The sequence below is a fragment of the Barbus barbus genome (assembly GCF_936440315.1).
Source record: "Barbus barbus genome assembly, chromosome: 10".
NCBI lineage: Eukaryota > Metazoa > Chordata > Actinopteri > Cypriniformes > Cyprinidae > Barbus > Barbus barbus.
In genome coordinates this window covers 21,890,569-21,917,682 of record NC_136738.1, presented here as the reverse complement: position 1 = coordinate 21,917,682, position 27,114 = coordinate 21,890,569, and the positions used below count along the sequence as shown (strand labels likewise).

At 37.7% G+C, this 27,114-nt stretch overlaps 1 protein-coding gene across 1 annotated transcript; it reads left to right on the top strand.

Moving 5' to 3' along the window:
• The first annotated feature begins 395 nt into the window (after window positions 1-395).
• LOC306876449 (FHF complex subunit HOOK-interacting protein 1B) lies at window positions 396-26,367 on the top strand. Its single transcript, XM_079427618.1, has 13 exons — window positions 396-523; window positions 11,048-11,521; window positions 12,098-12,236; window positions 12,349-12,611; window positions 13,302-13,532; window positions 14,671-14,916; window positions 15,076-15,243; window positions 15,397-15,476; window positions 15,798-15,967; window positions 16,620-17,927; window positions 18,037-18,215; window positions 18,595-18,757; window positions 23,273-26,367. Exons 2-13 carry the CDS (start codon window positions 11,393-11,395, stop codon window positions 23,581-23,583), a joined length of 3,387 nt encoding a protein of 1,128 aa, XP_079283744.1. The 5' UTR covers window positions 396-523; window positions 11,048-11,392; the 3' UTR covers window positions 23,584-26,367.
• Window positions 26,368-27,114: the final 747 nt, after the last annotated feature.

Sequence of the window (27,114 nt, the reverse complement as noted above, 5' to 3'; positions counted from 1 at the left end):
TATATGAAGTAGAATAGTAAGCATAGTATGTACTTTATTATCAATAAAGCATTTTGATAATGAAATCTTTGTTTTATGATTTTAACTGTATTAGGCAGGAAAAATACATCATATTACCACCTTGGTGGCAGCATTTATACCAAAGGTGGACGCATTTTACCTGCCATGTGGCCGACTCTTGAATATTAATTACGCACCGTGTTTGGTCGCCCCTTAAAGGTTACAAACCAACGCAACGTCATCTCGATCTAATAAATATTCTATTAAATAATAAATATTCATAAGCCACTTTATCAATTCTCCAATTTCCCCGGCGGTGGCGCTCCGAGCAAAACAACAGACTTCTCTGCATGGCCGCCACCCTCCGGTGTGACGTCACAGCGTCCCGTGCGCGTGGGTGTGTCCGTGGAATCTGAGAAAGATGGCTGCGGGACGAAGGGAGAGGTTTACCAGTCTGAGATTCGCTGTTTCAGGATAGACGGGTTTACGGCGGAGGACAAAGCGGAAAACAGCACTCGCTTGCGTAAGTAGTTTTTGCTAACGGTCGAATCGCGCTGTGTGGTCTCGTCACCGCTCGGCTCGCGAGCTCAACGGACAGCGTCAAATCTGACCCGTTGCGAGCTCACTGTGCGACTAACGGTGACGCTCCTCACAGATGAGACGAGAAATATCACTGGCTGTGGAAGACAATATGCGTAAGTTATACTCCATAAACCATGCTAATGTTGAATGCGTCAACAATTAGGTTTTATATGTGTTATCCGCTTGACATAACCATATAGAATAACGGTTCTTAACCGCTCGGTTTCTAGTTTACGTTTTTAAACGACACATCACTGCGTGGGAATGTGTATCGTGACACATAACGTTAACGTACTCGTACTGAAAGCGAGAAAGACGCTGCATTGGCATAAACTTGAATATGTGATTGACAGCTGGTTAGGTATTTGTAGGTCAGCTTCTTGGTATGGACCATTAACGCGATTTAGTGGTCATGCTTTTACTGTGCTAAGTGTCTTTTGACCTGTATGATTATGGTAAATGGTGTGATGGTTCCAGTTTTAACCTGTAAAATGTTTATGTATCATAAGTGATGAACCCCATGCTTCAAAATGACTGTTATGTTGTTGTGTAACGTGAGTACTCAACACCTGTGTGGCAGGTGAGAATTATGGTGCATTATTTCAGTTCAAATCATATATAATCATGTGGTCTATCTTTTGTAACTAACCTGTTTTTAAATGAGTCAAACCACAAGTCTGATTATGATAGTTTATTCACACAGATGTGATGTGTGGTTGAGAACAGTCTCATGAATATGATTATGGCTACAACACTGGGTGGCAGCAATGGAAGCTGCTCTTTTGAGTTGGAATGTGTTATTCATATAAAAGCCTGTTGAGCTTTTTATGAAGACTATACATGAAGTCACTATTTATCAATAAATGTGAGAGTAGACAGTATTCCTGGTTCCTAGATTGAATATATGCTCTGTATTTATAATAGGATATAACGGCATAGTTATAAGTTGAAATTAAGTTTTTGAGGGGTTTGCCGAAAAGTAATGATGCTCTAGTAGTAGGTTCTCAGCCTTATTTCTGTTCATAGTGTATTATTCAATGTTTAACAGGTTTTAGCTTATATTTCAGGTGTAGGAGCTGGGATTCCTCTCAGCTACTAATTATTGATTACTTTTAACTAAGACTTTATTGATGATTCCCATCGTTTATCTTATTGTAACAAATTCTGTGTAAAGCCCATTTTTGAAAACATTTTTACTTGGAAAAGCTGATGTCTATAATGATTAAGACCAGTGTTATTTTTCATTAATATTTAGATTTTTTTTCCCCCATGTTTTCTGTTTCATGTAATTTTTAGTTTAAATATTGTTTATAAAATGTGTTTTTGTCTTTTTTTGTATGTCCATATAGTTTTTATAAATTTTTATGTATATTATCTCAAACTAAATTAAATTTGCTGCTTTGGCAGCTAGCTGAGTTGAGTATAATATGTTTTAAGTTTTTAAAATATTTTATTTCACGTCCCTTTTTTATTATTTTTAGTTGTCTGCATTAACTTTGATTCAATCATACCTTTGCTCCATAATGTCTATATAATATCAGCTACTAGAGGAACATTTCTATGCCATAAAACCATGTAAGCTTTTGTACTCTAGTGAAGATGTACTTCAGACTCTCTTCGTCTATCTTTCTGTCTACACCCCCTCTGCACAGACACATACACACAATTGCTGGAGTCACTGTGTTCAGGTTTATTTCCCTTCAGAAAATGCTGCAGCAGTCCTAAACTCATTTCAGTGTCAGAAAGACTGAACTTTGAACCCTTGATGATTATAACCCAAGGAATGAATGTGACCTGTAGTGCAAACAAACTTGCACTCGTTCTGTCTCTCTCTCTCACTCTCTGTTGTTCTCCTTATTATTTCCAACCCTCAGTGGTCAACACTCTCTAGTTGGATTCCAGTGAATTTAGTCAATTATAGTTTCATATGATTCACCTTTTCCATTTTTGCCTCAATTGGCATAAATATGAAGCATGTCAAAAGAGAAGTAAATGTGTGGCCTAAAACCTGAATCATAAGGAAGTATAAGCATTTGGTGGCAAATACATTTTTCAGATGTCCTTTCTTTTAAATAACCTTGGCTCAGATTTGCAGAGTAATATGAATCTAGTAGAAAACAGCCTTGTTTAAGCAGACTACTATATTTAGGGGTAGTGTGTTTTGTGCAATGTCTTGATTTAGGGTACAGAGATTATTGAAGAGCAGAACTGTTATCTTATTAACCCCTTTTCTTTTTACTTAGTGGTAGCAGCACAGATCCATAACCATTAGGTTAGGTCCACCTCATCAGTTTAAAGAATGCACTGATGTGAATCTAGTAATGACACTTGCATGTTTACCTGCTCCTGATCTTCTAAACTACCATTAAGACTTTACCTGTGAGCTGCCAAGACAGACACCTGGTTAACGATTCATTGTCCTCAGGGCTATAAGAGCGAGAGATCCCTCTCCATTTGCTTCTCTATCTCTCTTTTTCTCTCCACCCCTTTTCCTCTTCTGTCACATTCTCAAACAGCCTTGCTTGCACTGTAATATAGGTCAACGTGCAAAGCCATTGCTATAACAATTGTTTTGTAATTGATTTGGCAGCAGTATGTGTTTTATATATTTTTTTAAAAATACTACAAAATTTGTATTTCTCTAGATATATACTTTGTTATATGAACAAATACAAACACTTTTTTATATACCTAAAACATGCTGGAACTTATGATGTTTATGATAATTAATGTATAGCATATAAAACATGCTCAAAGCACATTTGCATTTGTGGTGAATGAGTCTTATGCAGGCCCAAATTTATTTGTATGGCACATCTTGCACATGCGATAGATTTAGTTTCACTTTAAATAAATTTGTTTAAGCTTGGCATTAAAAATAAGCATTGTTAATAATGAATACCACTTTCATTTCTTTTTGTTTTATACTTATATATATTTTTTTATTTTCTGTTCTGAATACCATTAAATTTAAAGGATTTGTTGTAGAGTGAGGGAAGAGTAATATACATTTGTATTTTCTATAATTTTGTAAATGTCTAGCTGTTTTTGAATGCAAAAACATGTGTGAATTGATGACTTGATCAACCAAGGGATGGCCTGAACCTCTCCTCTTACTGTTGAGCCTTGGTGTTTATGAGCCAGATTAAGCAGTACGCACTTGCATTAATGACTTCTGAGTGCATGTTTATGCACATGATGCAGGTGTCCCTACGTGTCCTTACTGCCTGGGAGATTATCTTTTGGTTCCGCGTGATTGTTTTCAACGATGACATATTGATTCTTAGTTACTTTCAGTTACAGTTAATGAAACACTTTGCATGTGCCTGTGGTGATTCACAATTGTTTGTGTTTGTTAATGTTTTAAAAGACATATAGATGTGAATCTTGATATGCCAGTAGTGTGCATCTGTGGTGTTTGTGGTTGCAGGGTCGATAAAGAAATCACAGTGAAACACAAGGAGCTGACTGTTCTCCCTGAGGCATTAAGCAGTCAGTAAGCAGGCAGAGCTGACTGACTCTGGACTGCTCAGATAATCTCCGTTGTTTAGTCCCATTACGGCACCAATAGTTGTGTTATGCTGGAATGTTGTAGCCAGCAAAGCGTTTGTAAAAACTCTTTGTCTCTGTGAGTTACCAAAACTTTATCTTGGGATTTGAGAAACGGGTGAGTGACAGTGTCAATAAGGTAAGACAGAGACAAAGCACACACATTATTCTTTGCATTGGTGTGGCAGCTAATATTATTTATAGACTGTAAGCATGCTTTATTCGCACTTCTACAAATTAACGCCTTAATCTTAGCAGATAGTCTTAAACTCAAAATAAATAAATCTTTAAATGAATAAATACATTTTTTGTTTTGTTTTCCAGTACAAATATCTAAAGATCTTTTAATCAAGACACTTTTACTTGAGATGAAAATTGAGCATATAAAGAAACTGAGCAAAATGTAAGTGAGTTTATGCTTAAAACACGAACAAACATCTAAGAGAGTATGAAATATTTTTCTGAACTCATTGGCAGAAATGTGTTCTTGTTTTAATAAAATTCACTTAAGTTTGATCAACTTCTTTTAAAACAAGACTTCTTATTTTGTTATTTTACTTAAGTAAATGTATCATGATGGAAGAATCTTTAGATATTTGGAAAATATGACAAAAAGCTGTTGAATAACATCACTTTTTGTAGTATGATCAGAAAGTACAGTGCAGGTTATTTCTATATTATCGTGGTTGAGAGCAGACGTATTCCAGCCATTAGCTCTTTTTATTTTTGTAAAATGAAAAGTAATGGACATGTTGGAAGTTGGATTCTGAAACTTTAAATCATTGCTAATACAAGTTATTTACATTTAAAGACCATATTAATGTATTGCTTTAATTTAATTATTCCTTAGGCTACGTTTACACTAGTGCGTTTACGTCTGTCGTTTACACTACTCCGGCGTTTTTTGACCTTTGAAAATGGAGACTTTTGAAAATGCTGCAGACCCTGTTTTAGCTTAAAAACTCCGGGGTTGCATTTCAGTGTGAACGAACCAAAACGGAGACTTTTAAAAATGATGGTGTGGCTGCCCACATTCGTTCATGTAAACAATAACCATAGATATATATATATATATATATATATATATATATATATATACATAGATTTATATACGTAGATGCCTCATTAGGAACTGTTTCTATGGGCCGCTATACGTAAGCCGTCCACCATATTGTAGCGGTAAACTTGACGTCATTCACTATAGCAGGGGTTCCCAAACATGTTCCTGGAACCTCCCCAACACTGCACATTTTGCATGTCTCCTTTGTCTGACACACCTATTTCAGGTCATGGAGTTGCTACTAAAGAGCTGATGAGTTGAGTCAGGTGTGATTGATAAAGGAGACATGCAAAATGTGCAGTGTTGGGAGCATAGACTGTAATAAAAGATGGACGACGCATCTCCGCTTCCTTCCACTATAGAAAAGTGAAGTGAATACATCTCAGTGTGGCTGTTGCCATCTTGAGAAAATTGTCATTTGGAGCCCGAGTCTGCACAGTATATATATATATATATATATATATATATATATATATATATATATATATATATATATATATATATATACACGTAGATGCCTCATTAGCAACTGTTTCTATGGGCCGCTATATTGAATAGGGAATCTATATATGTCTATGACAATAACATCATGCTCGTTGTACCCATAGATAGGTATAGATAGATACTCCATTCGACTGCTCCAAGCACGTAGATGCATCCACCATCTAAATAATAAGGCATCTACCTATATAACTATGGTTGTACCTGCATGATTGGTCATGTGATATGCATTTTCGGTTGTGTAGTGTGGATGGAGATAATTTCTGAAATGCAGTGAAAACACCAGTGTAGATGAGGATCGTTTCCGTTTTAAAATGAAAATGCACCAGTGTAAACGGCCTTAAATTGTCTTACTTTTACCTTCATAACACTTCCAGAAACGCTGTATCTGAAACCTCAAATTTCTGATTGTGAAACAGCTTCATAATATTCTTGAGTGTAAAGGCTGAGCATTTTTTTTTATATTACTGCTACTACTACCACTACTACTTACTACTACTAAGGAAATGTATTTTAACCTAAATGTAAATTTTTTTATTATAGTTAGTAAATGTCATTATATGACTGTTGTTTGTGCATATGCGTACAGATTCAGTAATTTCCCTACAGCAATTCAGTTGAATTGTGCTGAATATAATATAGGGCTGCGCGACAAATCGATTTTAGAAATTAACTTGAATGTGTAGTTTTATGTCGACTTGTTTGAATGAAAATCGGTTTTCTCTTTTACACCCGCCGACGCTCCCCTCTGGGCTCCCGTAGTTCTGAATGGGCTTTGAAATTGCTTTTGAATCACTTTTTAGTTTCACTTTCACTTTTGAGATTCATAATCGCACGTACTCTGCTTATACTATGGAGCGGCAGTACTTACCACACATTTTACAAGATCAGATGCTTGTCAGTGGTGCTCAGGATCTGCAAATCATTTGTCATCGTTCCGCCCCCCCCAAAAAAATGTACAGTCACTGATATTTAATGGTGTTGAATGTTTTGTTTGCACTTTATCAGCACTACCTCCTATCTACTGAATAGTAAGATGTTAAACATGTATTTAAAGAAAACTTATCAAAAAGGTTCACATAATTTTATGCTATGTTAAATTATGTTATGTTACATTTTCACTCTTTACAATGGCAGGGCTTGCCATCTTGTCTTTTTGGCTTGTTGTTTCTGATTGCACATTAACCCCAAGGGGGTAATCCAGATCAAATCCCAGAAGTAAAATCAAAACAAAATAAAGTTAAAACTTGTTTTGAACAATTTTTTTTTTTGTCATATGCAGATTGATTTTAAGTAGGGGGAAAAAAATCGATTTAAATCGTAAATTAGATTTATTTTGTGAAAAAATCTGGGATTTTTTGCTTAGGCCATATCGCCCAGCCCTAATATAATATGTGTGTGTTGATGATAACAGTCATTGCAGCTGCCACACAGTATGATTTGGCAGTGACGTAACTAGTGAGTGACTGACTTAAGCAATAACTATGAGAGAGAGACAGAGTATCAGAGGAGTAGTGGTCAGCTGGGCTGTGCGCACTCTAAAAGACACTAAACTAATTAAGGGAGAAACTATGCCAAGCTGTCATACTGCCTCTTTGCTGGCTAGAAACTGTGCACTTGTAGATGTTGTTTGACTTGGTCTGGAACATTGGACCCTGCTGTAGTTGAATTTGCCTGTGACTCATACTATCCAATTTACAGTACCAAGAATCCTTTGTATCCCCTTGAGTTTGTGACACATAGCTCCTCCCTTGTACAGGCGCCCTTCCTCAAAAGACAGCCTCTATAGAATTATGTCATTGGAATTGTGAACTGTCTTTCTTGGGATGAGGGAGTGCTCGTAGGGAAGGAAGCCTTACTACTTCTCTCGGTCAAGGAATTTTTTAGTGAATGGCAGGGTGGAGTGTCTGTATGTGTTTGGTGCTTCCTTGAAAATGGCTTTTGAATTTGTTTGAATTTTTTGACCCATTTCTCAAATCTGCTTTTTTGTCCTCCCTTCTGAAAAAATCCTCTCAAAAACTACCAAAACAATAAAGTGTCACTGTTTTTGATAACACAGGAAATGTTGTTGTATTAGTTAAGACCACAGGAAGAGGTGTGTGTAACATCACAGACAAACTACTGCTAGTTTGCAGGTAGGTTTTCAGAAATGCCAGCTGAATGCATAGATGAATATACAGTAGACTGCAACTTGCAGTATTTAGAGTTGCGAGTGAATTTGCCTGTTGTATTATGAGTGCAGTTGTTTCACCAGACACCATATTGATTCGATGGTATGGAGATCTACTGGTGTGCTGCATTCTACTAGTGTGCTTTATTTATTATTAAACCTTTCATTCCTTTCTGCTTTCAAGCATTAATTCTTTATCTCAGGGAGCTATGCTAACAAATTCTGGTTAGGAGCACTTTGAAGATCACTGGCCCTTTTTTGGTGATGCTTTTTAATGGAGGTCCTAATCAGGACACTTATGAATAAGTACATTTGCCCAGTGGCTCAAACGTATTAAATGAAGGCAGATGTTAAATACATGTGCATTAATCAGATGAAGAATCCTATTATGGGAAATGCTTGAATGATGAATATTCATTAAATTACTTGACTGGCTGCTCCAAGAAGTTTACCAAGCAACATCTGCATGACTCGATTTAGTGTTGTCACGGTACCAAAATTTAAGTATTTGGTACCAATACCAGTGAAAATCCACGGTTCTCTGTACCAATTTCGGTACCAAAGCAAAACACAAAAACATGCTAATTAAAAACACACTATTTTTATTAATAACGTCAAACAAAGATCAAATGTACAAAAATCAATGCCATTCTTTATACTTATTTAAAAGAAGTTTCAAGTTTTTTCCGCAAGTAATAAAGTATGAAAAAGAGTAAACAAGTTTCACTCAAATTGAATGTGTCTTTTAATTAATGAAATTTAAACACATTTAATTTTTTTGGTAAATAAAGGGGATTTACTATTAAAATTAAAATATGGAAGAAATATTGTGTGATTATTTCTTTAAAAATGAATATTTATAAATTTTTTCAACAGTAGTAATAGTATCACATACGTTCTACTAAATAATAGTAATATATTTCTGGCACAATGTCGTTAAGATAAACTTTTATTTTGACGGGTTGCCGTGAGTACCTTTTAAATTTCTGTGTGTAGCTATATGATATGACGCTGGTTTTACTCAAATGAAACGGTAAAATGCTCGTGAAGTGATTCTCAGAGCAGTTCTGGAGATGTAGTTTATGTATTTATGTCCTCATTGAGACGGTAGATGATGAAATCACCGCGAGCATCAGGCGCGCTTCAGTGTACGTAGTAAAAAAAACCGCGTGTCTCTCCCATTCTTTCATTCACACAGAGACTCGCAGAACATGCAGGATTCATATTTGAATCAATTTTTGCAGCTTAATATTTACAGATTCTAATCCATGACGCGATCTGATTTAAGTGTAATGACCTACTTTTGATTAGTTCATCCCATAGTTCATTTTCCCTTTTGCAAATGTGAGGATTGGGCAAAAAAAATATTTTTAATAAAATTCCAGAAATAAATGTTGTCTTTTTAAAGTAAGAATTTATGCTACAGTGCAAATTGTAAAATTTTTTGAACTCATTTATGTTCCCCAAGGCTACATTTATTTGATCATGAATACAATAAAAACAGTAATATTGTGAAATTATATTTTAATTAGTGCTGTCAAAATGCGCGTTAACGCAGGCGATTTAATTTTTTCAGTTTAACACTTTAAAATTATTTAACGCTGTTAACGCAGGGGCGGGGACTAGGGTTGGCCACCCCACTCATAAATCCTAATTCTGTCTCTTTTTTTTCTTGACAAGAAGTGCATTTATTCAGTCGCAGAATGTCATTACAAGCACATCAAACAGGAGACGTTTCAGACGCACGCTTCAAATTTACTTCAGCGTCAGGCGCGAGGCAAACGAGTGCGGAAACTGTACTGTGCTCGCTGCGCATGCTCTTCAGTACACGCACAAAGGTGCCGGCGCGCGCATACCCTGTACCATTTTATATGAAATCGCGAAAGAAACTACGAGCATTCAATGCCGTGATCAGTTAAGTCATGAAGTTACCAAAAAGGCAATTAAAGCTGCCATAAATCTGTGCATGCATGTAATATGTTATATATGAGTTACATTAAGAACATGTTTCTGAAATGGTTTTCAAAACTGTCCTGGAGCATCCTAGCACTGTCTCCCTCAGCTAACACACTCGATTCAACTCATCAGCTCCTTAGAAGAGACTGAAATGGGTCTGACCTGAAATGGGTCAGAAAAGGTAGAGTTGAGAGAAAATACAATGCGTGTCAGATCTGTGTCATGTTCGGTAGTGGCAGCTCTTAAAGAAACGCAGCCAAAACAACCTAATAACCAGCTGCTGTGATGTCTGTTCATCATGAACAGAAGAAAAAAGAGGAAATCAATAACTTTTATAGTTTTAAGGTTTCATCTGTATTTAGTTTAGAATTTAGTGTTTGATAACTTTATTCAGTTTCTGTATATTTCTGCTGAGGGGCACAGGTAGATAAATCTAACATTTATTATAATGGGTTTATGTGAAGATTGTTTTAAGTTCACTTAAATTAGAAGTTATTTTTAAAGTCTAATAAATGTAAAAATTGATAGCTCTTAATTATAATGTAAAGTTTAATGACTATAGTCAATGGTTAAATATTAGGGGGAAACATTTTTATAGGGAAATCAGTATTAATTGGTGTCAGTGATACTCGCCTTCAGTCATAAAAATAAAGATGCCATTAAACAAATATTACAAATATACTGCCTTTATGTTGTTTGTACATTAATTTGAAGATTGAATGTGAAATTATTGCAATATAAATGTATATTTGAAACCTTGAATCTTGAATCTCTTGAATCTTGAAATATTTAAAAACTTTAATGTTAGGTGGGATTAATTATTATTATTTTTTTATCGATCGACAGCACTAATTTGAATTTAAAACAAGTATTTTCTATAATATATTTAAAAAAGGAAATTTATTCCTGTGATGGCAACATGTCCGTTACTCCAGTCCCGGTTACGTTTGATCAATTAAATGTGTCCTTGCCAGAAAAAAAAAAAAAAAAAAAAGAGATCTTGCTCATCCAAAACCTTTGAAAAGTAGAGTATATATTAATCATATTAGCATGTTTGTTAATCGATTCTCAAAATAGTTGCTACCCTAATGGAATTTATGTTGTGTGCCTTGACATTTCGATCTCCCACAGAATCTAACCTTTATACTGGCTGGCTGTACTGTTTTTGTTTTTACCTGCAGGTGTGAATGTGTCATCAATGACCTCTCGCTCTCTTTCTGTCCCTGCAGGTGTGTGTGGAGGAGTCTATGTATCGGTATGGCGTATAGTGCCGACAGCAAACTGGATGACAGGGAGTGCAGACAAGCCTCGCATGCTCACACACTGATCACTGGTGTACAGTGACTTGCTGCAGACCTCAGCAGGATTCCATCCTTTCTATGATCTTACCTCTTATTTCTTCAAGCTGGACTCTTCATTTCTTGATTTTTGGACGCCTTTTGTGAGCCGCCTTACCCCCCCTCCCCCCTCCCCTTTTCCCTTTCCTCTCCCTCTCCACACTTCTCTTCTCTCTCTCCCCTTTATTATTTCCCTCTTGACCTTTTGATCAAATTTGGACCAGCCTATGCGCTAAGATGAGTTGGCTGAGTCGTTTAAATCCAAGAGGTCCAGGCACTCGGACCGGTCGACATGCAGCCCCATCCAGCCCATGCACCGCCGACCCTGAGACTTGTCTTATGGTGTTTGAAAACCACTGGAGACAGGTGAGACACAGCATAGTCTTATTTTCCTTCATAATAACTGTGTAAATAAACTCTTTAAATAAACTGCAATCATGTAAATAGAATTTTGTGTTTTTACTTGTTAAAGAAGTATGAACTATCAGTCAGAGGGCAGAAGGCATGTAGTTGATTGTGTGCAACAGGTTTTTGATTGTTGATAAAACAGAGAGCTTATGAATTCATGTATCAATTCAAACATGATAATGTGGGTTAAAATGAATGCTTTGCATGCTGCTCTGACTAAAATTCTCATAGTTATCTTTCCATATTAATAAGTCAAAAACTCTTGGCTTATATGCTTGGTTTGCAATTTGGAAATATGTTTTTTATGAAAAAACAAATGCCTTTATAGTTTTATGTCTTTAGGGCATGTCAGTAACCTTTTATGCTCAAATATAATACACACAGTAGGTACACCCACACTCCAACAGGTTTTCCTCCTTGGTTTACGTCCGTGCTCTCTTATTGGGATTGTTTGCCACTACATCAATATAGACACCTATTCCTCTTTGAACTTGCCACAAATAGAATTTAACTGTTCCTTGTTTTTTTTGTCAGGTGTCAGGGGTGTTGAAACAGAGAGACTCTTCAGTGGGCGGTTATGCCGATGATCTCACTGCAGTTCGCAATCACACAGATCAGATGCTGTGCCTGCTAGCTGAAGAGAGACCAGCAGGGGGAGACATTGAATCACCAGGTTAAAACACTCTCCTGTGAGCTCGATGGAGCATACATTTGGACTGTTTCACAGTTTAGTTTAATACACGTGAGGGTGTTTTATGTGACATTGGATTGTAAAATGTCTGCAGCAATGGGTCCTATTCTGGAGATGGTGGTGGCGGAGAACATCCTGGATGAGTTGGTACAATGGCATTTGCGTCGTGGTCTGGATCCAGACAGCCAGTTGGAGCTGTTGAAATTGTTTGAGATGCTGATCGGACAGTCGCATCAGCCCCTGCTCCTGCACAGTGCAGTGCTACAACCGCTCCTAAGCCTGCTGGGAGCATGTGTAGATTCCCAGCTGGGCTGCCCTGCTGCCCTAGAGTCCAGCCTCGTACTGCTGCTAAATCAGGTGTTTGACAGGCAGATTCTGACACCTGTTTGAACCATTTATTTTTAATTATGACCAGGCCTGTACTGCAGACTTGTCATTAGCACATGTTCCCATATTTAAAATGATTCCACAGAATTTTGCAGATTACAATCATTGAACCGGTCTTTGTCCTTGAGTTCCAGTAGAGTCAACATTTTTGGAACAACATTCATGACAACCAATCAAATTGATCTTAGAACTTGGTTAGGGGCTTGTACATCTTTTCGATGTAATTTAATGGTTGGGTTATTGTTAAGTTTTGGGTTAGGGGTCTGGATTGGGTTAGAACGTATTTTTCTGACAAGAATATCTTTCCAGGGCCAACTAAACATTTAGCAAAATTAGAATATGTGATTATAATCAGCACAGAAACACAACTCCATGTTGGTCTTCTCAGGACTCAAAATATTTGACAGATCTTGACATAAACCATCTTTGCTATTTTACAATTCTCCACTCAAATGAGAAGTAAAACTAATTATTTAAATTAGTTGCAATTGTTTTTTCCAAATGGAAATGCTCTTATTAGTTATTTGAAAAAGCAGGCCTGAAATTTCATATGAGCCTTTCATAGGGGTGCATACAGCTGTAATGTACAATGATTTTGTGCATAATTGAATATTAATGTGCTTTCCTAATTTGTAACTAAATAATGTTTGTTTGTGTCAGGTATGTGTGTGCATGGCGAAGGAAACTTCAGTTTTGGAGTTGATATTTAGGTGTGGACTGGTGCAGCAGGGTCCCACTAACCTGCTGATCTTCTCCCTGTTGGTGCCATTTATTCATCGAGATGGCTCTCTGGGGCAGCAGGCCCGTGACGCGCTGCTGCTCGTCATGGCAACCTCTGCCAGCAACCACGCTGTTGCACGTCACATCACAGAGAACTCCTACTTCTGCCCAGTAAGCATGAATGTGTTGTTGTGCGTGCGCTGATGTGTGTGTGTGTGTATGTATGTGTGTGTGTATATATATATATATATATATATATATATATATTCATATCCTCCTGTTTTTCTGTTAGCACATCTTTAATATATCCTTTCTGTTCATGTTATGATGTGCCTTTTTTGTTTGCCATGCAATTTAAATGCCGCTTGTTAATTTCTTGAGTGTCTCTTGGAGCTGTTTCAGTGGAGATATAAAGTCCTGTAGTATTTTCTTTCTGCTGCATTGGATACTGTGAAATGAAAAGGCCATTTGTCATCTGCAGTTATGCTACAGTTTTGGACTCAGTTGGGTTCAGTGGATGTGCTGCTTTCCTCTGTCCTCCATTCTCTTGAGAATAATATATGAGCGTTCATCTGACCCACTTAACACATGCATCTGGAGGTCTCATCTAGGACTCCATGCTGCTGCAGTACCTCTCACTTTATTATTTTTTTACTTTATTACTTTATACTTTATACACATATATCTATTTTTATGCTAGAGATGCATAGGTCTAGCTGGTAGTTGCCTGTTTTGTAGCTCTAGAAGACATGGTGAAGTTCCGGATATAAAACTAGCTCTAATGTGAATGATGTTCTTCACCATATTTGAGAATTAAGGTGTTTACCATTATTCAGTGAATGTTCACATTTAACAATCCAGTAATTTCAATAGCAATCCTTATGGTCATGTAATTGCAAATTAGTCTCCATTTTGAAGACTAAATTTTGCAGAATTTTCTTTAAAGTGACTGTATCATTATTCCTTGCTAAGATGTTGGAATAACAATAACTGTGTTTGAAATAAGAGCTGTACGTTTTGTTGTAGTTTAGCAAAAAAAGAAAAAGGAAGATCCTGTGTGTTTCAGTGATTTTACCATAATGTGTTATTACACAGGCTGAAGCAGCGGTGAACTTAAGTTTATTTACAACTTATACAGTTCATTAGTCAATTATATTTGTTGCAGCTTGTCAAATGTATAGGCTTCATTTGCTTTGTGTTTTCAGATGCGCATATTGCAAATGTTTTTTCATTCAGTTTATGTTTAAAATGCAGAGATTGCTTGGTGAACTTTATGAAATAATGTTGGCACCTATTGTTCTGTTCCCAGGTGCTAGCGACAGGGCTGAGTGGACTGTATTCATCCCTGCCACGGAAGATTGAGGTACGGGGCGACGACTGGCACGCCCTGCGGAGGGAGGACTGGATGGGCGTCTCCTCTCTAGTGCTGTTCATGAACAGTCTTGAATTCTGTAATGCTGTAGTGCAGGTGGCACACCCTCTTGTGCGCTGCCAACTCCTTGACTACCTCCACAACGGCTTCCTGGTTCCAGTCATGGGCCCCGCTCTGCACAAGGTGAACCACACTGAACTGGGCTGAAGACGTGAGCCATATTTGGCATAGATGACAGTTTCCATGTTCATTCATTATAAAACAATGTTTTGAACAGTATTCGTTTTCTCTCATTTTGATTTCTTTGCACTCTCTCTTTCTCTTTCATGGTTCCTCTGTCAGTCGTCAGTGGATGAGATGATAGCAAGCACGGCATATCTGGACTTGTTTTTACGCAGTATCACAGAAACTTCCCTCCTTAAGACCTTCCTGCGCTTCATTCTGTTGCATCGCCATGACAACGACACCATCCTTGATACACTACTCACACGCATCAGCAGCAATTCAAGGGTTAGTTTGGCACACGCTACAGCTAGGGTGCATTTATCGATCGAAAATATACTGTTTTGTCAGTGCTGTAGGCTTGGCATTGAAGAGGCAGTATATTCCTGGGAATATGGAGTGACTAAAGTTGCATTGTTTTTTCTTTCCCTCTCTTTGAAGCTGTGCATGGTCTCTCTGAGTCTGTTCAAGACATTGCTCAGTCTCAACTGTGAAGACCTCATGCTCCAGCTTGTTCTCAGGTATTTTGTGTGCTTGGGTGTGTGACTCAATTTGCAATCAAGAAAGCCTACAAAATAAGCTTTGGCTGTTTATAGATGGATTTGGACAGTGCATTTTGCAAACTGCAATGCATTACATAAAAGGTTTGGGATCAGTAAGATTTTTTTAAAGAAATTAAATATCTATTCAATTGATTAAAAGTGACAGTAAAGACAATGTTACAAGCGATTTCTATTTTAAATGAATTTTAAATAAATTGTTGTCATAGTAAAAATAATATTTAAAGATAATTATTATTTGTGTGTAAAAAATAAAACCGTTTATTTAATGTTTGTCTCTAGGTATCTGTTGCCATGCACACATGTAATGCTGAGTCAGCGAAGGGCAGTCAGAGAAACTGACCTCTATGGCAAATCAGCTGACAAGTTCCTTTCCCTCATACCAGAATGCTGCCGAATCACTGCAGCACCCTCTAGTGAGCGGGATGATGAACCTGCCTTCTGGGGAAAGGGTAAGACTGTGTCAGGCACATTTATGGCGCTTTTCCACTGCATAGTATGGCACGGTACAGTTCAATACAGCACACTTTTGGGGGGTTTTCCACTGGGTACAGTACCTGGTACTTTTTTTAGTACCACCTCGGCCGAGGTTCCAAGCGAGCCGTACCGTTACCAAAACGTGACGTGTAAACACTGCTGATCACTGATTGGCCGGAGAGTCTCTGCCTGCGTCATTGAACTTGCGGCACGAGACACAACAGACCCGCTAGATTTAAATCGGCACAGCCAGCGAAGGATCGAACGCAACTGTTTTGAATGGCCGTACCTTTTTTAACAACCAAAAATGGCTGTTTCGTTGTCTGTTGAGGAAGTACAGACGTCCCTCTCTTTGATAGCCGAGGAGCGGATCCAACGGAGCGACGCGGAATTAAAAAGTCACGGCAGTAGAGGCGGCGCAACTATAACTACACATGAATAATCCCGCCCACTCTAAAAGTGGTACTAAACTGCAGTGGAAATGCAAACCAAGCCAAACTGAGCTGTGCCGTTCTGAGCCGAGTCGTACCACGCAGTGAAAAGCACCATTACAGATGTGCTTTTAAACTGTGCTGAAAAAACTTTGCTGCTGTTCATATGTATATTCTTTCCGTTTTTTTTCTACAGTGTTAAGTAGTCCCACTTTAGAGTCACCAGTTCACCCCAGACCCAGCACTCCTTCCCGCCTTGCTCTCTTTATTCGACAGCAAAGCTCAGGAGGCCAATCCAACCTCCCCTCGTCTGGCTCGGAGAACGCTCCCTCTTCTCCTCGTGGTGGTGTTTCCTCCCCTCTGTCTCCTGACAGCCCTATGCACCAACTCCAAGACTCTTCAGAGGGAGAGACTGGCTACCTGGAGTACCTGCGTGATGCTCGGAAGGGCATTGAGCTCTGCTCCTGGGCCTGTCGAGACTGGTCAGCCCCTTACGATGGAGAAAATCCCTCTCCAAACTCTGCTCCTCCTCCACCTCCCCCTCCTACGTCCAACCCCTCCCTCAGTATGGTACAAGAGCATTTCTCCATAATGGACCCCGCTCAGCAGAGGGCAGCAGTGGTGGCTGCAGCACGTGCCGAGTGGAGCAGTTCAGATCGAGATAGTGGAGAGTGGGATGTTATCATCAGCAAGAACTGTATCAGTCTCACACCCCGCAGTAAGAAACGCAGCCTTCTTCCCAGTTCTGTACCTCTCCAGTCTTCTTCTGCATCAATCTCTACAGAAATAACAGGTGCTGTGGAAACCGTATTCCAACACTCTCATTCGGCACCTCATCCAACGCTGTATAACGGGATGGGGCAGGTGGAGCTCACAGACAGTGTGGATGATAGAATGGAAGTTAAGAAAGTGAAAAGGGACTCTGATGTAAATAACAGCGTGGTGGAGTCAGGTATGAATGGGTCTATGGGTATAGGCCCGGTTGACTACAATGATTTCCATGTAGGATCGGCAATGAAATCATCTCAGGTGCAGGTGAAGCCACATCTGCAACATCAAACCTCTGTGCCCTCTTCTACCCAAGAGTGTCTACAAAGCGAGAGCCAGAGATTGTCTCCTGTTCCTGCCTTGACCGAGACTTCCACAGTTCCCCATGAAAGCAGGGGTCCAGAGTCCGTTGAGCGTCTGATTGAGGAGTTGCTGGAGCGGGCGCCGTCGGAGCCATTGTCTGGAGACTCAAAATGCCAGGGAATCAGCATTGAGGCTTTTCACCAGGAGCTGAGGGAGCTGGAGGAACGTGTAAGGGAGAGGAGGGTTCTTTCACGCAGCTCGGAGGAGTCCTCTCGGGAATCTCGCACCGCTCCTGCTCCCAGCCTGACAGATGAGGACTGTCTTCCAGTGGAGACTGAGCAGCGTTCCAGTGAAACGAAGCCTGACAGCTCTACCCCTGGGGTGTTTAGCCCCGCGCGACCCCTCGGACAACCTCTCACTCAACCGTACACAGGTTCTCGATGTAGAGATGACCAAATTAAAGATTTGAGTGCTTATGTTACTTGTGCAAGTTCAGCAAGTGCTAACCATAAGTCACTGGTTCCGCTTCTCCCTCTGTGTAGGTCCATTTATAACAGTCCTGTTCAGTAAACTGGAGAGTATGATGCAGAACTCCCTATATGTGAACATTTTGCTGACGGGTGTTGTGTTCCAGCTGGCCTGTTACCCTCAGCCTCTCCTCCGCTCATTCCTGCTCAACGCCAACATGGTGTTTCAGCCCAGTGTTAAATCACTCATTCAGGTAATGCAGCAATACATAATGAAGAAATATGACAAATCCATCTGCATGACTGCTTAATACAAAATATGCAAAGACTGAATCACTCTCAGTTGCTCTTTTTATTGGTTTGTACATTTTCTGTTCAAAAATATGAAATCAAAATAGATTTTTGACTACTCAAAAACAACTTTGTGTGTCTTTTGGTGCTTTTTTGAGTTTTTATGGTTAAAAATGTAAGCTGTTTAATGTTCAGGGATAAAGTTTGAGTAAGCAATTAATTTCAGATTTGTATTTGACTGGAGCTTAAGTTTATAAACATGCATTGCATCAAAAAGATTTTTTTTTTTTCCCAAAATGTTTATTTTTACTTTGACCCTTACTTTTTCTTTCTACTCTTCAGGTGCTAGGATCAGTAAAAAATCGCATTGAAGCATTTGCAGCAGTACACGAGGATTTCCCTGCCATGTTAAGAAAGGCTCGCCGCTTTCTGGTTGCAAGAGGAAAGTTAGACTGGTCTGACTCACCCATGGGAGTGCCCAACCTCCGTCGATCAGACTCATTAAGTAGGTGGATGAAAGGAAATGAACGTTCTCAGGAACAAAAACAAGAGATCATGGTTTATTGATGTTTTGATGTGACATGTTTTTGTGGAATTTGCCTTTGTAAAGGATAATACACACTCACACAGTTGGTCATATCACAAAATAAGCCTTGAAGGATATTTGGAATAGAAGACCATAAAAATAAATATTTTAAATGGTATAAAAGAAATCTTAATGAACATTTAAAGGGGTCTTAAATTTGGGAACGGAACACAGAAAGTATTAAAATTCATACCTCGCATTTATGCCAAGCAGTTGCTTATGATCTATTTTCGGTGAATTAAAAACAATGTTTACTTTATGGGTTTTATATTGTAATGTTGTCGATGGTTGTAAGAGTGCATATCCCCCTTATACAGCATGAGAGGCTGGAAGTAGTAAAGCATAGACAATTTCAATTAAGAGTCCTGTGTATTTCAGGCTTGTTTATAATTAAAAGTCCTGCATCGTGCATACTTTTTTTTTCTGGATATTTTGGGGATTTTGTTAAAACAAACTATATCTGGTATTTATTTAAACATAAGCTGTTACAGTGCCTTGCGAAATTATTTATACCCCTTCATTTTTTTCACGTTTTATGTTGCTGCCTTATGCTAAACTGCTTTAAATTACTTTTTTTTTTTGACATAAATCTATACTCCATACACCATAATGGTAAAGCAAAAAACAGGTTTTTAACATCTTCACAAATTTATTCAAAATAAAAAAGTTTGAAAAAATGATTCCATTGCGTATGTATTCATACTCTTATCTGGGACAGTTGCAATTTAGCTCAGGAGCATTTATATTGCTTGTAGATGTTACTACACTTCGAGTGAAGATAACCTGTGGCAAATTCAATTGAATGGGTATGATTTTGAAAGGCACACACGTCTTAATAAAAGGTCTAACAGCTGATAATGCATATCAGAGCAAAAACCAAGCCCTGAGGTCAAAAGAACTGCCTGTAGAGCTCAGAATCAGGTTTGCGTCAAGCCACACATCTGGGGAAGAATTCAGAAAACAATTCTGCTTCATTAAAGGGTCACATGTAGTCTTTGTTATCCTTAATGGAAGAAGTTTGAAACAACCGGGACTCTTGGCCTCCTGACCAAACTGAGCAATTAATGGAGAAGGGCTTTTGGTTGGTGTGGTGACCAAGAACCTGATGGTCACTGTAGTTGAGCTCCATGATCGTATATGCAGATAGGAGAAATCTACAGAAGGACAAACACCACTCCAACACTCCATCGATCTGGGCTTTATGGCAGTGTGGCAAGAGTCAATCCTCTCTTCAGTGTAGACACATGAAAACACACTTAGGATTTGCAAAAAAGCACCTAAAGGAGCCTCAGACTGTGAGAAATGATATTATCTGGTCTGATGAACTTCAGTTCCAAGCATCATGTTTGAAGGAAACAAGGCACTGCTCATCACACGCAGAGTACCATTCCAAAAGTAAAGTGTGCTCGTAGCAGCCTCATGCTATGGGGCTATTTTTCAGTGGCAGGGACTGAGGGACTCATCAGTGTAGAAGAAAAGCTCAATGCACCAAAATATTGAGAGAGCCTTAATGAAAACTCAGTCCAGAGCATTCAGAATCTCAGACGGGCAGAAGGTTCACCTTATAGACAACTCGGTGAATGTCCTTGAGTGGCCCAGCCTGAGCTTGAACCCAATCAAATATTTCTGGAGAAACCTGAAAATGTGCGTCTGCCCCCATCCAACCTGACAGAGCTTGAGAGGTGAGGAGAAGAATAGCAGATAATTGCCAAAATGCTGATGAGCAAAGCTTGTTGCATCAAACAAAAAAGACTTGAGGCTGTAAAGGTGTTTCAGCTAAATATTTAGGTTTTTATTTGTAATGAATTTACAAAGTTGTGACAATTCTGTTTTTGCTTTGTCAATATGGTGTATGGAGTGTAGACTTGTGTAGAAAAAATAAAATAATTTAAAGCAGTTAAGGCAGCAACATAACAAAACGTGAAAAAAATGAAGGGGTATCAATACTTTCGCAAGGCACTGTATGTGACTTCTATCTGAGCTGCTCTGTCACAGGAAGACACATTAAACATTAATACTTTATTAGCAAAATCCAATATTGATCTAATTGGTATGTGTTAATTAGTGCAGTCAATCGATTCAAAAATTAACTAATTAATTGCCTTAAATGTAATTTATTAATTATATTAATCCCACCTAATATTAAAGTTTTTAAATATACTTATGTTGCAGTAATTTCACATTCAATCACAACATAAAAATAGTATTTTTTAATATTTGTTTAATGGCATCTTTTTTATGACTGAAGGCTAGTATCACTGATACCAATACTACCGATGTCTCTAGGAAATAGTATTTTTCCCTGTAATGTTTAACCATTGACTATAGCCGTTAAACATTACAGTATAATTGAGAGCTATCAATTTTAACTTCAGCAAGTAGGATATATACAGAAATTGAATAAAGTTATGAAACATGAAATTCTAAATTATAGATGAATCCTTAAAGCTACAACAGTTATTGATGTTCCCCTTTTTTACTTTTGTTCTTTGATTAACAGATAGCACAACAGCTGGGCTATTAGGGTTTTTTGGCTGCTATAAGAGCTGCCGCTGCTAAACATGATGCAGATCTGACATACGTTCCGCATCTAAATAAATGCAGTTCTTGTTAAGGAAAAAGTGACAGAAGCAGCAGTTGTGAGTGGGGTGGCCAACTAGCTCCTCCCTGTGTTAAGTGCGTTAAATACGCTCCCTATACGCAGAGTATGTAGTCTACGTAGGGTACCAACTCCCGGGAGGGGGCACCATCCCAGTTGCTCCAAAAAAAACAAAAAACTGCTACGCGCCATTCCCACACCTCGTGTTTGCTGCTGAATGCTGAATCCGCCTCCAAGAAAAAAAAAAAAAAAAAAAAGCTGAAAACGAAGCCCATGCGTCATCTTCAGTTAGGCTACATTCATAATACTGGGAAACTTTTTTGGCTGTTGAGGTTATAACGGGTTTTCATGTCGGTAATAATTTCACCGAGTGTCCATGTTCACTTACGAAAGTTAGCCATGGTTTTAATACGAGTTAAAAAAAAAATGGTTCTTTTAGCCATGGTAACCGCAAATTAACCATGGTTTTGTTACTTCAAATAATAATTTAAAAAGAAGTATTAAGATAATATTTTTTGTGGTTATAAAAACAAACCTAAGCCAACAACAGCCTTTATAATGACTTCACATGCATTATATAAAAACAACGAGGCAACCCTGCTTAAAAAAACAATAGATCCATCACAGAAAATTCTAATGCCATCACAAATAAATCACAAATACCATTACAAACCATAAACTTTTAACTATTAAAACCATTAAAAAAATGGTTTTCTGCAGTGTGTTTTGGGACATATCCCATTAGGATTTATTGGTTTTAACAAGCCACCAATAGAAGGTGACCAATTACCATAGAGACCATAGAGGGTCCATTAGTTTCCATTAAAACCAATACCAAGTCCCATTATAACCAGTAAAGCCATTACAAATTTTGTCATGGTGTCTATTTTTTTTTTTTTTCAACATTACTTGTTATTACAAATGCCTGCAACGGGAGCCAAAGGCCTGGTCATTGCTGCTGTTACACTTACAGGACAATCATATCCTTGTTTAATAGGCTATTGACCAAATATTTAATTCAAATATCCACTTAATCCTTAATTTTTGGCCACCTTTTTGCTATAGACGACACAGCCTCTATAATCTCTTAAAAAAAACAAAAAACTAGTGGACATCACAACCCTTACAAAAATTAACCATGGTTTTATCGTAGTAAAACTGCTTAGTTTTCTTTTGCGTGATTTCTGAATTCTTGAGACCGTAAAATCAATCCGACAACTGTATTAATAAAATAATAGCCAGAGGTAACTGTCTAGAGCTACAAATGTAATTTTTAAATAATGCAATTTAATTACAGTTTATTTAATTATTTACTTTTATATTTTATTAAAGTTCTATTTTGACCCCTATAGTAGGTGTTTTTTTCTTTTTTTTTTTCTTCCATAATATTAGGGAGGGGGCTCAACAATACAATCCTGCTTAGGGCACCCATTTGGCCAGCAGCGGCCCTGGTTAAATATTTTAATATAATCACCTTATATTTAATCACCTTCATTAACATGCTAATTTTGACAGCACTAGTATTAATATAGAACATAAACCAATGTCAGTATGTGTATACTGTATATTGTGTAAAATGTCTTCAGTATTTGTTCTGTATAAACACACAGTATTAATTTTATTTGTGCAGGTCTCAGAAGAAGTCTTAAAGTCTTACATTTTATTTTAAAACTCTTCATATATCCTTAGAATTTGTCATTATATTCAGTCAGTTTAAAGGAGACATTTCACTTACTTTTCAACTCATTTGTGAAATACCCTAAGCAAAAATGGTAACGCACTAGGTATCTTCACTTATTATTTTTTCTTTTCTTCTCTCTCTTTTTCTCTCACAGTTAAAAGCCGAAAACCATCTCTGGGCGATCTTATCCTGAGGCACACTAACAGTCCTACGAGAGCTCGAAATGCAGCTCAATTGGCCTTGGCCCACGTGAGAGACGGAGGGCAGTCTCTGCACAGTGCTTTGTTTCGGGGTGGTGCAGCCAGTGGGGCCTCTGGCCTGGGGAAGCAGGCAGAGGCACTAAGGGTGAAAAACGCAGTCTACTGTGCTGTTATTTTCTCAGAGTTTCTCAAAGAGCTAGCAGCTCTTGCACAGGAGCATGCCGTAGCCCTGCCCTTCCCACCTAGTCAAGGCACTGAGGAATAACACCAGGCCAAAATGTTCCTCTATACTTGCTTTATCCACTGTTCCTGGCACTGAGCTGTAGACTATTATATCCCTGAGATTTTTCAAACAAACGTTTGCAAATGCACTCAGAGACAGGAAAAATCAATTGATCATAAAGGAAAAGAGAGAGGACATCTCTTGTTAATAATCTCATGTTCATAATGTAATTTTGTTTTATTATTGTACAGGACCATTTATCCATTAAGCTTTAGGAAATTGTGCATATAAATCTTGTATATAGCCTATATAAAATATCTATGTGTATAATGATTTTTGTACACTCAGAGAGACTTGGATCCTTTAAGCTGGAGGAATTTGGCTGTAAACTTGCACTCCCTACGTTTCTAAGTCACTTCAGAGACCAGCTAAAGTAGACTCACTACACACGGTTCTTTTAAACTTTTATGGGTGCGGAAGTGCCATTTACATTTTTAGTCGAATGGTTATTTTCTCTTTTATAGAAATATAGGTCTGTGAGATAACACCAGGATAAATCTGAAATAATCATCTGGCCTTTTTTAAAGGACGAGATGTCAGATACTGTTTACCAATCACAAGCTGGGCAATAAGTCCTCGGTATCGCAACAGGATTTGCCCCTTTATTGATACATCTCTGAAAAATCAACAAGTGACAAAATGCTCAAGTTCTGCCAAACTCTAGCACAAATCTTCTTGTCCAACAGCTAGAGTGACGTTAGAGTCCGTAAAGAGGGGAGAGAGTTAATTTTCCTAACCTCCGTCCCAATAAAAGCCTGACAAATTAAGCATAGATGGAAAGTTTTCGTTTTCATTCTTGTCGTGTTGCAGCAGCACATATTCTAGGATGAGTTTTAGGGTGAGATTCTGTCCGTTTTAGGGAAATGCAAATGGTACATTCACCTAGCATGACATTACATATCCTCTTTGGTTGTTTTGGGAAAGGCACTGATCTTTCTGCCCACAAAGATTTCCTGTACTGGATGTTAGCATCCCTTTTGGCATCTGACTAGGTGCTAATGTCTTAAATATTTGACTGGTATGAGCAAAGAAAAGCTTGCTTAATAATTACCTGTCCCTTTAAGGAGTGAGCCAAGTTATGTGAATCATAAGCCATCTTCGTGTTGAATCAAAGTGTTTTTTTCTGTTCATTACTTGAGTTTGCTAGTGTTATGGAGTATGAGTGAATTCAGCCGTGATGTGTGCATAGTAGAAACGCACACATCACTTTTTAATTTGTTTATTACCAAAATACTTGACACTTTAATTTTCAGAATGGAAGTTAGGACATGCATGTGCATAAGATTTGTGAGTGTTTTTAACAGTGAGTTTTTATTTATTTTTTTCAGTATCTTTTTTGCCCCTTGTGTCTTAAACACTTATACTGATCTGAAATCATCCATCCAAGAGCTTTTATCATGCACAAGCCAGATGCGCATTACCTCAGTTTACTTCATTTTCTTTCCATGCAGTGTTCTTATGGCTTTACTTGTGTTTGTTCGATCAAATATGCGTTTTGATCAGTTTCTAGATGTAAGAGCAGACAATTTGAAAGGAAGTTATATATTATTTTCTAGTTGCTAAATTGTCAATCCACCCATTTTCTCCACAGAGGGTCTGTTTGGAACATTAGTTTGATGCTTCTCTGCTTTTGTTAGTTGAAATATGAAATGTTTAGCATGTAAATTCCATATTTAAGGATAATGGTAGCCCATGATAGTGTCAAAAATAGTTTGTGCTTTCCTTGAAACATGCTCTGATGTCTGTGTGGGTGAGAGATTAAATAGAAAGGATAAAGAGAACGAGGTTGAATGAAAAAACGGTACATATATGTTAGGGTTCAGTTATCTCTATGGAGACGGTGGTTATTATGCTTTCTTTCAGTTTCTAAGTTAGAAATCAAACAGGCCTATACAATTGATGTGTCGTAAGATACCAATGCACAAGAAATGCCCATCGTTTTTATGATGCAATTTTTTTTTTTTTTATACATAATTGTGTTTGGTATGATTTTGGAAATTTTGAAAAATCAGGAGCTCATTGATTGTGTATGCTTGTTATTGAAAAGTGTTTGTTTGATCAATATGCATTGCACAATTGTTAAGTTAATTTTTCTGTTTTTGGTTTTCTCTTTATTTTTCTTTCACTGTCCATTTGTTTGAATGAAATGTTGATGTTGACAAGGACTTCTGCGGCTTATCTATGCAAACTGGTTTCCGTGTTTCTGAGTAAGTAAAGATGGTTAAACCTTTGGGGACAAACACAAACTAAATTTACAATCCAGAACCCCACTCTTCAATAATTGACTTGTCTGTCAATTATTGACTGTCGCCTCTGGCTTGCTCAGTTGGGGACACTTAATTTCTAGCGATTATCATCAATTTGATTTCACAGATACTATTTAAACTAAACAGAGCTAGACAATGACATCTCTGAATTCAATATGAAATGCCTTTAACTGAAAATTGAGAGTTTAAGCTTATTATTATTATACATTACTGACACACTATCCTCCAATTTGATACTGTTAAGTGCTTTGACACAATCTGTATTGTTAAAAGCGCTATATAAATAAAGGTGACTTGGCTATCCCTTATCGATTCAATAATCTACTGGACTGTGTGGAAACTGATGCAAAATGATGAATGTTATCAAAATATTTTTCTATATATAAAATGGAGGAGGAAAGTGGAACCGAATGGAGATTTAAATGAACGATAAAACCTTCAAAGACAAATACTAAAAGGGAATGTTTTTATTAATTTATAAATGTTTTACCTGGCAATACCTTTGGCTTCTTTGTCTTTATTTCTGAGAAAGGTGAGATCGTCTGTCATTTGTTTTAATTGATGTGGTTGATTGCAAATACATTAGAAATAATGATTATAAAATGCATATGAAATGTAAACAAAATGATCACATCTCCTGAATACACAATTTAGACTTTCTCTGATCTGTTGCTTGGACTTAGATAAATCAGGATTTTAAAAATAAATGACACTGTTTTTATTGGTGTGAAGACTGGTTTTAAGCTGCAGATTAGATGACACCTTAAATATTGGCTTGTCAGAAAAATGACCCAGTTTACTCTGAGCCGTCATACTCATCATTGAGATTATTTTCCTCCCTATTTCTATCATCGCTTCCTCATCTTCTGATAGAAGTCTTCACTGGAGAAAGGATCTGAGACAGGCTATGCTGCTGTTAAGGAACAAAGACGTGAAGTTCGGGTCATGCTACAAAATCCCTGAATGTTAAGATAATCAACAATTCACAAGATTTGATCTCCTTTGGTATTTCAGGTATTTACGTTTTTGTATTTTCATGCAGTCTAACAGTCAAATTTGTCAGTATGAACAAGGCATAAGAGCAGTGAGTTGCAATAAAAGAAATATGTATCAGTTTAAAAAAATATTAAGCAACAAAAGGTGTTTTCAACATTGAAAAATGTTTATCAAGCACCAAACCAGCATATGAGATTGCTCTCTGAAGGCTCATGAATCAAATGGGTTCTCTAACAAAGATGTGGCGAAC